Here is a 16,394-nt window from a genome sequence, read left to right on the forward strand (position 1 = left end):
TGTTTGCTCAGGGCAACAGCCTTCTTCCCAGCTCCTCTCTTCATGAAAGCAAGGGCCATCAATCTGCCTTTGTTACACAGTGGGCCTCAGACTCGGTGCCTTCTGTCCCTTCATCCTTCCCCTCGCCTGCCTTTCTGCAGGATTTGGGGTGGGGGTGGGGTTCCCGTTCTCAGGGGACCTCTGTCTGACCCACCCTGTTCCAGTGCGGGTATTAATTCTGTATTCAGAACTAGCTTAGGCATGGGAAATATTTTTTTTCTGTATTTAGACCAAGTCATTATTTCTTAACGTCAGTAAAATGATGTTTATATTTTACCTCCTTTATGCTAGGCCATATTTAATGATTTCTTCACTCAGTAAAACAGCTTTCCAACTTGAACAGATATAATTTCACCTATCACATACCACATTTAATAACTTAACATACTGATGTCACTTTCTCTGCCTTCTGTTAATTAGTCTTTTTCTCCTTTGTCACACACTCATTCACTCATTCATTCAACAAGGGCTCACTGAGGGTGTTCTATGTGCCAGGCACCATTCTGATGGGGAAGCAGGGCTAGTGTGAGAGTGGTGTTCTCAGGCAAAGGCTGAGGAGCAGTGCAAGCCCAGGGGAGGGCTCCAGCCTGCCCTCAGGGCCCGGGCGCGTGGTGTGGAACCAGCACCTTTTGGACTGAGGCCTGGAGCGTGCGCAGGAGCCAGTGAGGAAAGAAGTGGGAGGTCTGTGATGCAGGTCAGGAGCCCCGAGTGCCGAAGCCAAAGGCAAGAGAGCACGGTAATCCCTCCTCATTGTTTTCCTCTTGATTTGGAAATTTCACAGGGTACAGTGATACTGGAAAAGAAAATACAGTGGAAGCACTTCTTTTTCTCGTTTCTGTCTCAAGACAAACTGAATTTTTATGTAAGGAAGATTTTTTATTTCCTAAATATCAACTTACTGAACAGTCTGTCATGTTAATTAGACAAGTTAGTTATAAATGTGGATGTAAGAATCATCCAAACCTGGAAGAATTTTTGTGAGTTTATTTGAGCCAAGCTGATGGCAATCGCCAGGAAGCAAAATGTCAAGGAGCTGGGAAAACGCTCCAGAGAATGGCAGTAGAGCATCCGATTTTATATTGTACGTTACAATCAAAAGAGGAGGCGTGAGGGGATTACATGAAACCCACTGGTGACAGATTAGGGAAGCAGGAGAAAGCGAAGGGTGGAGGAGAACCTCTGGGACTGTATAAAAAGTAAAATGAAAGACACTTTTATACAGGTGGGTACGGAATAGTTAACAGTCTCTTAACATGATAATAACAATCAGGGGCTGTTGTGGTCCCTTCTGGTGCAGTACCTGTGCTTTGAGGGGCTGGAAAAAGGAAATTTGACTTTTTAAAGATATGTTGTTGTAGATGCAAAAAGACAACAGACAGCCTCAGTTAAGGTAAAGATTGACCTTTGATAAGGAAAGCTGTCGGTCTAGGACAAAACTGCCTGCCATGAACTAACTGCACTTAGTTTGTTTTAGTTTCAGACTATCCTGTGTGGTTAGTTTAGGTCTCTGAGTTTGTACAGCTGCCACACAGGCCTCCCCTGAGCTTGTCAGGCCCCTTTCCTTCCACATAACTGAAATCATTGGGAAATTAAAGAGTGGGACTTGATGGCAAAGCTTCTTGGCTTTCATTTCGCTCAGTCTTTTTGTAACTGAGCAAAGCAGAGCCTGTCTACGTGTCACCTTAATACATGACCCAACAATTAGTGTTGAAAGAAACAGGTTTTTATTTACAGGATTCCAACCTCAGGGTGTAGGGGTGAGAACACTCCTGCTCAGAGCCCTGTTCTCCCATGAGACCCAGCACTTCCCTTGCTCCCCATCAGGCTATAAGTCAAAAGCATGCCCAGAAGTTCCCCATATCCTTATCTGTTCTTAAGCTGGCTGCACAAACAGTTCTGCATCTCCTCTGGAAGGCACACTTGAGAGTTTCAGAGTCACCATACTCTTGCAAGAGCTCTCTCCTTCAGGATCTGGGGTGCATTGTCCTCACCCTCCATGTAGTAGTCCAGGAAAGCATGTGCCATGTTACACTGGATCATGGTGGAGTCCAGAGAGTGGCTTCTCTGTTCATCCTTCAGAGAAGCAGAAGTCTACATTCCTGGTCACAGTTCAGTTCCAAAGCATCTCCCACAAATTCGTGCTTGGTCCAGCAGGTTCCCACACAGCTCTATAGCTTTGCAGGATCCCTGCACCGCTCCATCAGCTCTCTCCTTACACCCTGTCCTCCACCTGCATGCTGCTTTCTCACTACCCCAGGCCGCGTGGCAGAATCCTGACTCTCAGGCAGCATGGCTTTTACCTTACACACCAGACTTCATGGTGGGCTGTTTCACTACAGACTGCATAGCTGCTTGGTGCTTCCTCTTTCAGACCTCATGGCTGAATCTCCCTACAGCCCTCATGGCTGCTTCCCTCCTCTTCTGGCCCTCATGGCAGAATCCCTTACTTCCCAGCACAGGCTGCATGGCCGAATCCCCCTACCTCATGGCTCTTCTCTCACTGTTCACGGCTGCCTCTGTACTCTTTTGGCCCTCATTTTAAATGCTCTGCCTGGAACTTTGTACGTGACCTCATATCCGGCCCCTCTTGCAATGTGCTACTCCCCCCCCCGCCCATATCTTTTACCTTCTCTTGGCTGCCATCTTTAGTCAGGGCAAGAGTTCCCCATGACATAGGGACATCCAGGGAGGGCATTCATATCCCCTGGCTACGTCACTACCCACTGTACACTCTTGAGTCAAGTATTCCTTTGACCCTGTGCAGGGGTCTGCTTCCCTTCAGGAAGGACAGGGCTGTCAACTTGCCATCATTATGAAAAGTATCTTAATGCTCTTGTCATCCACTCCCCCTTCCCTCCACCATGGGCTATGGGGAATTTCTCCTATGTTCTTGTTCTCCTATGCAAACCCCTGCTTTGCATTTCCAATACATTTTCACATCTTCCTTCCAGGCCTGGCTGGCTGGGTGCCTGGCCACCATTTAGGCCACTGTAAGGCGTAGCACCCAGCCCTCCTGGGCTGCCAGCTTCCCAGCCAAGCCCTCTTTGTCCTCTGTCCTGTTCACCATTTCTCATTTGTACTTGTTCTCCAACTCTCCCTCCACCCCAGCCTCTAAGGCATAACCCCGAGTGTGAGAGCCTTTTCTTTGCAGGATAGCAGAGACAAGCCTAAAAAGAGAAAATTCTGTTTTTGTCACATAGTTGTAGAGCCTGTCTGTGTTTTTATCACCTCAGTGGCTTTTGGGGAGGGGGGTGTCTAACCACACACAGGGGATGCATTCTTTTTTTTTATAACTTATTTTTTAAAGATTCATTTATTTATTTTTAGAGAGGGAAAGGAGGGAGAGAGAGAGAAAGAGAGAGAGAGAAACATGAATGTGTGGTTGCTGGGGGCCATGGCCTGCAACCCTGGCATGTGTCCTGGCTGGGAATCGAACCTGCGATACTTTGATTCGCAGCCCGAGCTCAATCCACTGAGGTACGCCAGCCAGGGGGGATGCATTCTTAATGTATGTGCACCCTAGAAACACATTGTTCAGAAGTTGTCCTTCGGAAGTAAGGATCAGGGACATAGTAGTTTTTTCTCAGAGTGCTGCGTAGACTGGCTAATTATCTGCCTGTAGATAACTAGGACCTCAAGTTGTAGGAGGAGACAGACTTCCATAGAGGTTCCTGCATCGAGGTCCCTATGTGGGGAGGAAACCCAGATCCTCAGTCTCCTCCCAGAAGTCCTCCCATGTGCTGCCCCTAGCTAGCTTACAGCATCACTGCTTCCAGGGAGAGTCGTGGCTTCTTGGCTCCAGATTGTCGATTATAAGGTCATTTTCTGATAAGGTGCAAGGCCATATCACAAGCAGTTGAAATAAGCGATAAGATGCTCCAGTGGCTGTGAGTGCAAACACTGGTGCGTGCACAGGAGCTGCCGCTCCCGGGGTACTGGGGTCCCTCCAGCGGGGCTGTGCCCCTGAGCTGGAGTCGGGTGCCTCTGTGGTCCGCTGGTGGTATGCTGAGGACTCCCAAACCTGGTGAGGGTGGGCACGTGTAAACACAGAGCAGAAGACTGGATCAATTCTAAACAGTGATAAACTAAATGACTGAGCTGATTGGTGTTTTTAGAGACATGCTGTGCTGTAGATAACAAGTTCCCCAAGAGCCATGCTTTGACTTGGGTCTGAAAAGCAACGGTAGGAGTCTTTCTGTGAAATTCCCCACTGCTGTCTTCTGATAAAGGAAACAAGCACTTTTTTAGTGTGTGTGAAAGCAGCTTTTATGGACTCAGGTTGCTGATGATTTTATAGTTGGTTATTTTTTGGGGGGACTTACGGAGGAGGGTCCATCAGTTAAAGTATCATGATGTGTGGATTTTGTAGGAGGTGGTCAGTTTATGAAACATACGTGTCAGCGGCCTGTTAGGTGCCAGGCTGTGTCCTCTGTGGTCAGGACAGCGGTGCATGGCAGAGATGGGCTCCCACTCTCAGGCAGCCTCCATTTATTCTGAAAAATAATGAGATAAATATTAAGTAGTAAGGGCTCTGCAGAAAAATTAAATATAGAGATGTGATAGAGAGTGATTGGAAGATTATTAATATATTCTCTAAAAAACTAGAGAAGAGAAAGTCAAAGTTGGCAAGTAGTCGTTTTTAGATTTCATAAAATACGATATTAGGGGATGACTTTGCGAGTAAAATTAACAGCCACCTACCTACCCACCTTCCATCACCATGCGTTGCTGTTGGAATGTTTCTCTCCAACAGCTGGGCCGGATGGTGTGGGCTCCATGAGGAGCACGGTGTTCGAGCTCATTTGCACCTCCTGGGCAGTGCCTGGGCAGTGCTGTGCCTGCTGTGTGCACTGCATGCTCAGTAAATGTGCTCTGAATGGGCGAATGAAGCAAAACTAGTAGACTTTTTCCTAGAGCGCCATGTATAGAAGGGGTCACTTTTCATTTATTTTTTTTTAAAATCCTCACCCGAGGATATGGAGGATTTTTTTAAAAAATTGATTTTAGATGGGAAGGAGAGAAGGAGAGAGAGAAACACCGATTGGTTGCCCCCTGTATATGCCCCAGTTGGGGACGGCACTTGCAACCCAGGTGTGTGCTCTGCCTGGGCATGGGACCTGCAACCGTTTGGTGTGTGGGATGGCGCTCCAAACAACTGAGCACCTGGCTGGGGCTCTTTTACTGTCTTGTACACTGCAGGACATTATCTGGTTATGATTTGAGTGTGTGTGATTTTAAAATTAAATGTCCTGTTCTTTTCTAAAAAGAAAAATTACAATGTATAGTTGTGTCTTAGAAAACTTTGTTCATGGAGGCTAGGGACAACCTGCAAAAACCACACACAATTCTTGGACATGATGGTGAATTGTATTGCCTTTGTTGGGCCTGATTTCTTGAGCACTCTCCTCATGGTCTGACTCAGATAGAGTCGACACTTTGAACTTTCACTGAGCAGGGTCAGTGTTCGCTGTGCCCTGTGGGAGCTCCTTTAAAATGGGAAATTTATTGTGGAGAACGGGAAGATGTGGAGCAGTGAGGCGAATGGTCCCAGCCTGTGGTGAGGGTGGTACCTGGTGAATGGGATTCATCCAGTGGGATTCCTGTGTAAGTGATTTAACTTTGTAGAAAGACCACAGATCATGAATTTTATATTACAGTCTGATTTGTAACAAGCTTCAAAAAGGAATTCTACCAATGCTCTCCAATTACACGTGAGATCTCTGGGGATGCTGTAAGTAATACATAAAGGAAGTATTTGTAGTACTTCTTTGCTAAGATGCTTCCAGAATAACTAGATTTTTCCTTTTGAAAAATATTCTTAATAAGTATTATATAAATCATATGAAGAAAAACCTTTAAAATGAACCTTTCCCACGACCTGCTGTAGACAAGGTGCCTTTCTTCCTAGACCCGTGGTCTAGAGTTTCTCCTCAGCACTTTGGAGGAAACTTCCTTTTCTGCACATGGCAGATGCTCTCTCTTAAAAAATGTCTGCTGAAGGGCACTCTGGCTGGGTGGCTCAGTTGGTTGGGGTGTGGTCCCACACACCAAAAGGTGGTGGTTTTGACCCCCGGTCGGGGCACATACCTAGGTTGTGGGTTTGAGCTCCTGTTGGGGTGCGTATGGGGGGCAACTGATTGGTGTTTCTCTCACATCGATGTTTCTTTCGTCCTCTCTCTAAAATCAGTAAAAACATGTCCTTGGGTGAAGGTTAAAAAAATAAATAAAAATAAAAAATGTTAAATAAATGCTGCAAAACCAAAGTGCTATGAATATCAGCATTGTTCATTGTGTTCACAGTTTGACTAGAGATAAGTCTTTCAGTCTTTCTGGCTGGTGAGTGGGAAGAACTCATATGCCCTTCGGCACTGGCAGGCCAGACGTTCTTGCTGTGGTCACTGCCGACATCTTCAAGTTCGGACGGAGGCCTCCGAGCAGCTCACCATCGCAGTTTCCCGTTTCTGAGTGGTGTAAGTTCAACATATTTGGGAAACATAGTTTTTGCAGAAGACTCAAATTAATCCTCTCTTTTATCGGTAACACAGTGTACTGAAAGTTAGAGAACTGGAAAAAGAGGGCAGTAAAAATCGAGCCAATCGCCCAGGAACCACAAGTCCAAGTTAAGGGAGGGCCACATTTCAGGGGCCAGTGCACTGTGAAATTTAAGCATTTCAGGGCTTTATCTATTTAGCACTGACTTTAGCATATTTTAGCTTTTATCTCAGCTCTTCTTAAACTCCTTGTTACAAAGCTTTTTTTCTTAGCATTATTCAGGGAATCAACTAGGTAGAGGGAAGATTGCACTAGTAAAAATGAAAAAAATTTTAAGATAATTAGTTCATGTAGCATGACAAAGTTCGGTTCTATTTGATGTCCTACTGGCCTTCTTCTTTTTTTTTTTTTAATTTGAAAAGATTGCATTTAAAACCTTGTTTATACTACTTATATAGATAATATAAAAAGTAATGCCCAAATCATTTGCATTTGTTTTTGAAACATGGAGGCTTTTGGAGTGGTAACCTCACAGAAGTGTCTGTCTTTGCTTTGGTTGGGGCAGTGTCTTGACTAGCCTTGTGTTGCCCGTGCCCCAGCGGGGCACAGCCAGGCCTCAGCTTGTCACTAACAGAATCACTCACTCCCACGCAGCGCTGTTTTGCTGTTCAATTGCCCCATTATTCTGTTCTGTTGGCTGGATGATACATTCTGTGGAGAAACTGTATCAAAGCAACAATGAAACCACAGGGAGTATTTGGAAGAAGTAAATTGATTTAAGTGATGCATTTCTCTCTCTAAAATTAGGTGTCTACATGAACGGAGAATGTCTCTGATGACACTGAGACAGAGATGATTGGTGCAGTTTTACTCATGACTGCTTATCTCCCCACATACACACATTCATCACGGAAGAGACTCACCTTTAATGTTACTGCTTCTCACAACACATTCATTTTTTATTCATACTTATCAGAACATAGCGTACACAGAATTGCTGCTTTTATGTTAAATTTGGTCAGGCATTTTTCTAGGTCATAATGTTCTGTTCAATGAATCTATGAGGCATTTATTCTATTGCAGACTTTTTTTCTGTTTTCAAAACATTTAAGTTTAAATTTTAGAATTTACCATTAATTAACCATTTTTAAGAATACAGTTCAGTAGTGTTAAGTGCATTCACAGTGTTGCACAGGCAGTCTCCAGAACTCGCAACATCGTGCAAAACTGAAACTCTATACCCATTAAACAGTAAGCTCCCCATTCCCCTCCCCCTGCCCAGCCCTTGGCAGCCACCATTCTACTTCCTGCCTGTCTAAATTTGACTACTCCTGGTGTATCAGATAAGTGGACTCACAATACTTTCTTTTTGTGACTGGCTTATTTCACTTATGTCCTCAAAGTTCACCCATGTTGCAGCATATGTCAGAATTTCCTTTTAATGGCTGAATAATATTCCATTGGATGTGTATACCACAGTTTATCCATTCATCCATCTACAGACACTTGGGTTGTTTCCACTTTTCGGTTATTGTGAATAATGCCACTAGAATATGAATCTGGGAGAGTCCCTGATTTCGGTTCATTTGGCATATACCCGTAAGTGAGATTGCAAGATCGTATGGTGCAATGAGTCCTCCGTGTCCATGCGTTCCACACGTATGGGTTCAGCCACTGCAGATAGACAATATTTGGGGAAAAAGTCTTGTTGCTGATGTGTGCACTATGGAGTTTGGCCTACGATGGTTGCATCTGTCTTCAACATATATCTTTTTTCTTGTCATTATTCTCTGTGTTCAGTATAACAACTATTTACACAGCATGTACGTTGTATTACATATTGTAGGTAATCTAGAGATTATTTAAAATACAGGAAAGAATGTGTGTAGGTTATATGCAAATGCTGTGCCATTTGATGTAAGGGACTTGAGCGTCCTTGCATGCTGGTACTTTCCAGGCGTCCTGGAACCAGTCCCCTGTGGAAACCAAGGCACAACCGTAATTCCAATTTTTGAGGACCCAGCATACTGTTTTCCATAGTGGTTGCACAGTTTTACATTTCCACCAGTACCGTGCAAGGGTTTCTTTTCTCCACATCCTTGCCAACACTTGTTATTTTCTGTTGTTTTGGTAGTGGCCATCCTAATGGGTGTGAGGTTTTGATTTGCATTTCCCCAATGATTAGTGATATTGAACATCTTTTCATGTGCTTTTTGGCCATTCATATATTCCCTTCAGAGAAATGTCTGTTCATGTCCTTTGTCCACTTTTTTAATTGAGTTGTTTCTTGTTTTCTTGTTGAGGTCCTTTATATAGTCTGGGTATCAAGCCCCTATCAGATATATAATTTGCAAACATCTCACCTTATGGAATGCCTTTTCACTGTTGATTGTGTCCTTTGATGGGCCAAACTTTTTTATTTTGATGTCAAATTTATCTGTTTTTACTTTTGTTGTCTGTGTTTCGGTGTCATATCAAAGAAATTGTTGCTGAATCCAATAACATGAAGCTGCTTTTCCTGTCTGTGGACAGTTTTCTAAAGCTCAGTTTTCCCTGTTCTGGATAATGTTGCAGTGAATGGCTTCATGTGCTTGGCTTTTTCCCCTTCTGTTGGCATTGTTTACTTTTGGAAAGAATAATGAAATCCTGAGCCAGTGTTGTCCCCTTAAAGCCCCCTTTTCAGACCCTGGGCAGAGCAAGGGGTGGCACCTGTCCTGTCAGCACAGCCGTGCTTCCGAAGGCACGGTGAGAGGTGTGCAGAGAAGCCTTCAGTAACGCCTGGGTTGGTGATCGTGTGAGGTCGACTCCCGTGGTCCTCTGGGCCTGTGATTTTAAAAACATGGGTTACAGAAAAGGAAAGGCATGGCCTCCTTAAGAGCAGTGCTGGGGGTGTGGAGTCTGTTGCAGTTGTTTCTTCAGCCTTCTGGGCCTGGGACCTCAGGGCTGCGGTGAAAGAGGAGGGTGACCTCCACGGGCTGATCAGGGTTAGGTGGCCCTGGATTTCCAGTCTGGGTAATGCACAGAGTCCAGTCTGCCCACACACCTGAAGGGGAGAAGAGTCACTGTGGAGAATTCTTGCAAGAACTCAGCGTTATATAAATATAGACCATTTTTTGAAAAATCAAAGAAAGGCTGAAAAAATTCCAGCCATTTGCCATTATGGGAAATAAAATTACATTTGAAGAAGCATTTTCAGTCAGGAACTGTCCTGTAGTAATGATTTACTGGAAACATCTTCCTTGAGAATCAAATGTATACATTCCTTGCCACTGTGTTTCAGGGAACAGCATCTTCTTCATCAGTCCGGTTTTTAATATCCTGGGGAAACTTTGTTTTTACAATTTCCATGGCAATATCAATACATGTAGAAATAGAAAATCACTTGCAGCTTTGTTTTCTCAGCAGCTTTTCTACCTTTGGGAAACTCATCACACAGAGAAAAATTAGAGCCTTTTTATTACTGATGGTTCCTATTCAGAAAGAAAATTACAGCAGTGACCAGTAGGAGCCTTCTCATCGAAGGATTCCAAAAGACATCTTTTGGGGAGCTTATTTATGTATTTTCTTTAACGTTTGACTTTGGAAAAAGCCTACATCTTCCAAAGTACATAAAATAATTTAATCAACTCCCGTTTTGCAAATAGCCAGCTTCAGTAATTGTCAAGTTTGCATGGCCCACTTGTTTTATCTGTATTTTTGCTCACTTTTAATTCTCTTACCTCCAATTATGTTTTTATATTTTTAATCCTTACCTGATATGTTTATTGATTTTAGAGGGGGGTGGGGGGAGAGAGAGAGAGAGAGAGAGAAAGAGAGAAAGAAACAACAGTCAATTGCCTCTCATACATTCTCTGACTAGGGCTCAAACTCACAACCAAGTTATGTGCCCTGACAGGGAATGGAACCCACAACCTTATGGTGTATGGGTGATGTGCCATGTGGCTGAACCACCCTGCCAGATACCTCAGATTATTTTTTTAAACAAATCCTGGTTAGCATATTATTTCATCTGTATATACTATCATCCATTGTCATACTTTAAAAAATTAATAGTAATCCTCTAATACAATCAAATAATCACCAACGATCATTTATTTGACTTATTTTTTCTCTTTAACTTTCTCTTTTTCATAAGGAAAAACACATACAATAAAGAATATATATAATTATGCAAACACTGTGATGTAACTACTTACATTGAGATAAAGTTACAGGATATTTCCAGTGTCCCCCCTTGGGCTTTTTTCAGTGATATTTCCCCATAGGCAGTACTGTTCTGACCTCTGTCATGAAAATAGTGGTTTTAAACTCCAAATAAATGGAATAATTCATTATATACTCTTTTGTGTCTATCTGCTCTTACTCAACATTAAGTCCATGAGATTAATTCATGTTTTCCATTTAGTAGTGGTTGGTTCTTTTTCGTCACTGTGTACTATTCCACTGAATGAACATGCCACAGTTATTTGATCCATTTTATTATTGATGGACATTTGAATTGTTACCAGTTTGAGGCTACTGTGAATAAAACTGCTCTTTCCATACCATGCATGTCTTTTGGGGATGCAGTAATTCCCCTCTGTTGTGTGTGTGTGCCCAGAAATGAAGGCACTGGGTCATGGAGTAGGCACGGCCAGCTTTAGCAGGCGCTACTGAGCCATGCAGGAGAGCTGCTGGTGCGCCACATCCTCACTGAGGTCCGGTGTTGTCGGTCCTTGGAGGTGATGTGGCCGCTCTGATGAGATTAGAGAGGTGTATCTCATCTGTATTTCCCTGATAATGAATGCTTTTCAACACTTTCTGTTACATTTATTGACTTTCAGGTATCCTCTTTGTGAAGGGCCTATTTAAGACTTTTGCCAGTTTTTTTTTAACTGGGTTATTTTTTTTAACTGAGTCACAGGAGTTCTGTACATACGAGTATTCTGAAGATCATTACTTTGTTGGTGTTTATTGCAAATATCTTCTCCCAGTCTGTGATTTGCTTTTTTCAATATCTTATGAGTGATTGAAAATTCTTAATTTTAATTAAGTTTTGATATCAGGTAATGTAGCTGAAGCTTTGTTGTTGTTCTTCAAATTTGATTTGACCTTTTGAAGTATCTTGATTTTCCATGTAACTTTTACAATCAACACACACACACATGAATTTTACTTGGGATTGCACTGAAACTGTAGTTCAGTTTAAGAGAAATGAACATTTTAGCACCATGGAGCCTTCTGATCCATAAGGAGAGCCTATCTCTTTATTTAGGTGAGTGGGTCACAGCAGGGTAGATTTTGCCCCCAGAGGACATTTGACAATGTCTGGAGACATTTTGGTTGTCACATCTTTTCGGGGTGGCGACTGCATGCTACTGTCACCTTGCAGGTAGAGGACAGGGGTGCTGCTCAGCAATACAGACGGCAGCCCTCACAGCAAAACTTTACCTGGCTCCAGATTCTAAGAATGCCATTGTTGACAAACCCTGATTTAGGTCTTTCTCTTTTCTTACTAATGTTATGAGTTTTCAGTATAGCAATATTGTACTTTGTTAAGGTTATCCTTAGAAAATTAATACTTTGGTGGTATTGTGAATGATTTTTAAGTTTTATTTTCTAATTATTGTTAACGTGTTTATGTATATGTATATATTTGTTTTTGTTTTATGTATCTTACATGTTTTTATGCCTGCTGTTCTTTTTTAGAAATTATTTTAGTCTCTTTTTTCCCCATACACTTTGTTATTGTTGGTGAAGGAACTAGGATCTTTTTCCTGTAAAACTTCCCACAGCTTGGATTTTGCTGATCAAATCAGCATGGTGGTGGTTAATATGTTATGATCATTGCTTAGTTGATTAATTCATTTGAAGCTGCAAAATGAGATAATCTGATTCTATCATTTGCTTTTCATTTATTATCCCAGCATATTTTTGTAAAGAGAATCCCCCACCTAATAATTGGTTACTCTGAATTCATAGAGAAAAAGCAGGGTAAATGCTTATTCTTTAATTTTTAAATCAGTTTTCAAAGTAATGAGTTGATTCTCTATAGGTAGTCAGTGAGACTTTTTAAAAATTAAAATTATTGTGAGTTTGTGGTTTAAACTTATTTGATATTTCAATTCATTACCGTCATTGATGATAAAATTGTGCCATGTTTGGCTACCTCTTCAAGTGGGAACCTCATCAAGACCATGATATATTTTTTCAACTTCCTTCCTTTCTGCTCTAACGAGATAGTCTAGGCTCCTCCTAAACATCTCTTGCCCCTGACCTGGAATCAGCGATGGTCTCCTTTACTGAATATATGCAGAGAAGCTAAAGGGCAAGGGCAAAGCCCCAGGGCGGCCCTTGTTTCTGGGCTTCTTTAGTAGGCAGAGACAGAAAGTGCGTATTTTCTTAAACGAAAAATACAATGCATTTGCGTCTGTTTTCCAGTGCGTACTCTGAATTATAAGGTACTTAATCAGCTTATACTTTTTCCTGCACACAAAATTCTGGGTCTTAGTGAACACTGATATACCTACCCCTTGCTTTATCACAAATGACAAACCCAGCAACCTTACAGAATAGCAGTCCAATTCGACTGGTAAGAATATGATTACCAAGAACGAATTTTAAAAATATTTGCCATCCTTTGGGATCTGTTTTTAAGAGTATTTTGTAACAGAGATGTGCTGTCAGATTACTGTGTTTCAAGAGTCTCTTGGGATACCATTCTCTGTGTAGTAGTTTTTTTACCAAGTAGATTTGCAATTAGATACATTTAACTCATTTTACTCTCTACTTTTAGGCATTGCTTTATTAAAATTTAATTTGGTATTATTTGTATGTAAAACATTTACATAGTTCGAAAGTCATACCTACAAAACAAAGTATATCGAAAGAAGCTTTTTTCTTGTTGTGTTTTTCCTGTTTCATCCCTCACCTTGTTAGGTATCCATTTAAAACAGCTATGGGTTATCCTACCATTGATTGCATTTTTCAATATCAAGAAATATGTATGTATATTTACATCTTCCCTCCTTCCCAATGAGTGAGGCTTTCACTGTTGGCTATTTCACTTGCCCCCACTTCCTTTTTTGTATATCATCTGAAATCTAGAAAAGTTTGTATTTTGTCTCTAAGTTTACCTTTGTACTCAACCTTTGCATGACACCCTCTCTCTCCTCCTGTTTTGGTCATTGTTTATTCGGTCATTGTACTTGGAGCCATTGTTTAATATGAGTGTATGAAGTGAGCTAGGAGTCTATTCCTTTGTTCCCCTGGGCATCGGTTCTGAGTAATGATCCTGTGCACTCTGGGAACATTATCAAATCTCCAAATAAGTGAGTTTTCTGTAGAAAAAAAATTTGTGTGGGCCAAAATTGATTAAGATAAGGTAAATTCACATAAGACCACTTGAAGTATGTATGTTTAAAAAAAAAACCAAGTAAGTGAAACAAGTGAGTCTTGTTAGAGAAATCTCTTAGAACACCAGGCAGTATACAGCATGTGAGAGGACGCCGGCTTACTGGTCATTTCATTATCGAGTGTCTAATGAACCCAGGTGCTTCAAGGAGGAAAAAAATGTTTCCATTCAGCTGGTTTAACACTTAAATGATAAGATGGTATGTGGGGGGCTGTGTGGAAAAGGTGAAGGGTTAAGAAGTACAAATTGGTAGTTACAAAATAGTCACAGGAATATTAGGGAATATAGTCAATTTTATTGTATTAACTATGTATGGGGCCAGGTGGGTACTTAAAATATTGGGGGACCACTCTGTAAAGTATATGATTGTCTAACCACTACACTGCACATCTGAAACTAACACAGGATAGTATTGAATCTAAAAGGTAATTAAAAAATAAAATAAAATGAGCATTGGGAAATATAAAAATGAAAAAGATGGTATGCTATGCAAAGTACTAAGGGCTAGGTTAGGACACCATGAATAATTAATAGCCATGGCTCTCAGACTCCTAATTTTAGTCAAGAACAAGAAGCACATGTAGCAACACTAGGCTGTAGTTTAAGCTTCTTTCATTTTCTAAATGGCACAATATTAACGTGAGCAAGAAAAGGGACGAGAAGGGGAAAGCCGTGCTCATCAGCACTCGATAGAGATGTGTCTTTTCCTGAAAGGCAGAGTGTGCCATTCACCCCGTCACTGATCCGAGTGTTGAATGCCTGCTGTGTGTAAGGGATGACAATGAGGGATGAGGCAGAAAACAGCGTTCCGGAGGGGACACTGCTGTGGAGGCCCGATTATAGATAGTGGGTGGGGAGCCCGAATGGCGTGTCTGTGCGGAGCTGTGGAACGGGGAGGCCGACAGCTGGTTTGGCGCGGGGTGTGGGGTTGATCAGGACATCCTGTGTGGTGATGTCAGGTGTGCTGTTGTCGGGGGTCGTGTGGCTGCCAGTACTCGTGGGGATTCTGCACAAGTTGACCTGATTTCTCCCTTGCAGCTTTGAATATCCTATCAAGTGGGGGTGAGCAGGCTACTGCTCACTGTAGAATTTGGGTAGGCACCACGTGGATGGAAAAAAATGTAGCAGAAGGTTAACATCCCAAATAACTTGAGCTCCTGATCCCCTTACTCCTACCCATCCCCCACCACACACCACATTCTGAGAGGAAAATGGACATGCGTTCGACTCAGCAATGCTACCTTGAACAGTTTGTCCCAAGGGTATATTTGCCCTTGCTCGCAAAGATATATGTACAGATATTCATTTGAACACAGAGTATATGTGTGTACATATATGTATACACATGTAAATGTACATGTTCTCCCTCCCATCTCCCATACTCAGCCCCCCACTCCCAACATAAACTCACTTTAGACACAAACTAAATTCCCAATAGGGGGTTGACTAAATATATCATTCCTGCCTTTTCAAAAAATATATAATGACCATATGTAATTTATATAATAAAGAATCAGTAAAATTATTTTCCTTTAAGAAGAGTTAAACCTTGCTTTCCCTTTTAGTGCAAACGTATAGAAATTGGGTTGTGAATTTGAAGCAGAAGGTTTATATTCTTTTAACTGAATTGGTAATAGTCTGATTTGGCTTCGCATTTGGCTTATATTTGAAATTGGGTAAATGACTGTGTATTGCAGTGAGGGAATGATGGGCCCTGGGAGGCGTTCTTCGAGTTCTTTGGATAAGTGAACTTGTGTGGGCTGGACAAGTGGTAAAAACCCTTTGAATATGTTTTGCATTTTTAAAGTGAATATTAATCATCTTTATTTGGCCATGTATTTGCAGATGTTGGATTGGCTTACTGAGGCAGTCTCTGCTATAGTTTGACTTTATTGTTTGCCTGGCTGTGAAGAAGCAGAGGCAGACAGACCTATAAATCTTGTGTCTTTAACTTTTTTCTTAGGGTGATGTGATCTACTCGAAGAACTTAACTTCTCTACAGTTATTGGGAAAATATAATGATCTCTATATACCAAATGTCTTTAAAATAAAAAATTACAATAAAAATAATTTTATTTTGTTTCTTTAACAGACATCATAGCCCACTGATGAGTTTTGGAGCCAGCTTTGTCAGTTTTCTGGTGAGTTGGTGCGGGGAGAGGCACTGGCGTGAGGGAAGTGAGTGTATGATGTGTGTCTTTAGGTGGCTCCTGGCCATATAGAGAGACTGCTGTGAAAGATCTTTTAGACTTTAAAACAGGGGTAAAGTTTTTGCCTATTAACCAACATCTATATTTTCTTTTTTTCTAATTTCAAAAATAAAATGCTTAGACCTTGTATTCTATTTTTCCCCAACCAAAATCTATTTTAAATAAAAATGTAGTTGAAAGATCCTTCTAAAAATTAAAACTGCATTAGAGTTAATATAAATTCAGACTTTGAATAATAAAGGTTTGCTCTAAAATTATTG

General features: G+C 41.7%; 1 protein-coding gene across 1 annotated transcript in view; it reads left to right on the forward strand.

The window, feature by feature from the left end:
* The window catches only part of TTC39C (tetratricopeptide repeat domain 39C), a 97,502-nt gene that overhangs the window by 31,422 nt on the left and 49,686 nt on the right, over positions 1–16,394 (forward strand). Inside the window, exon 2 of the mRNA XM_045850092.1 lies at positions 16,017–16,065. Coding sequence (XP_045706048.1) covers positions 16,017–16,065 — 49 coding nt within the window. The remainder of the gene's footprint in view (positions 1–16,016; positions 16,066–16,394) is intronic.

Source organism: Phyllostomus hastatus, unplaced genomic scaffold (assembly GCF_019186645.2).
Source record: "Phyllostomus hastatus isolate PE091 unplaced genomic scaffold, TTU_PhHast_1.1 phas_contig_80, whole genome shotgun sequence".
NCBI classification, from domain to species: Eukaryota; Metazoa; Chordata; class Mammalia; order Chiroptera; family Phyllostomidae; genus Phyllostomus; species Phyllostomus hastatus.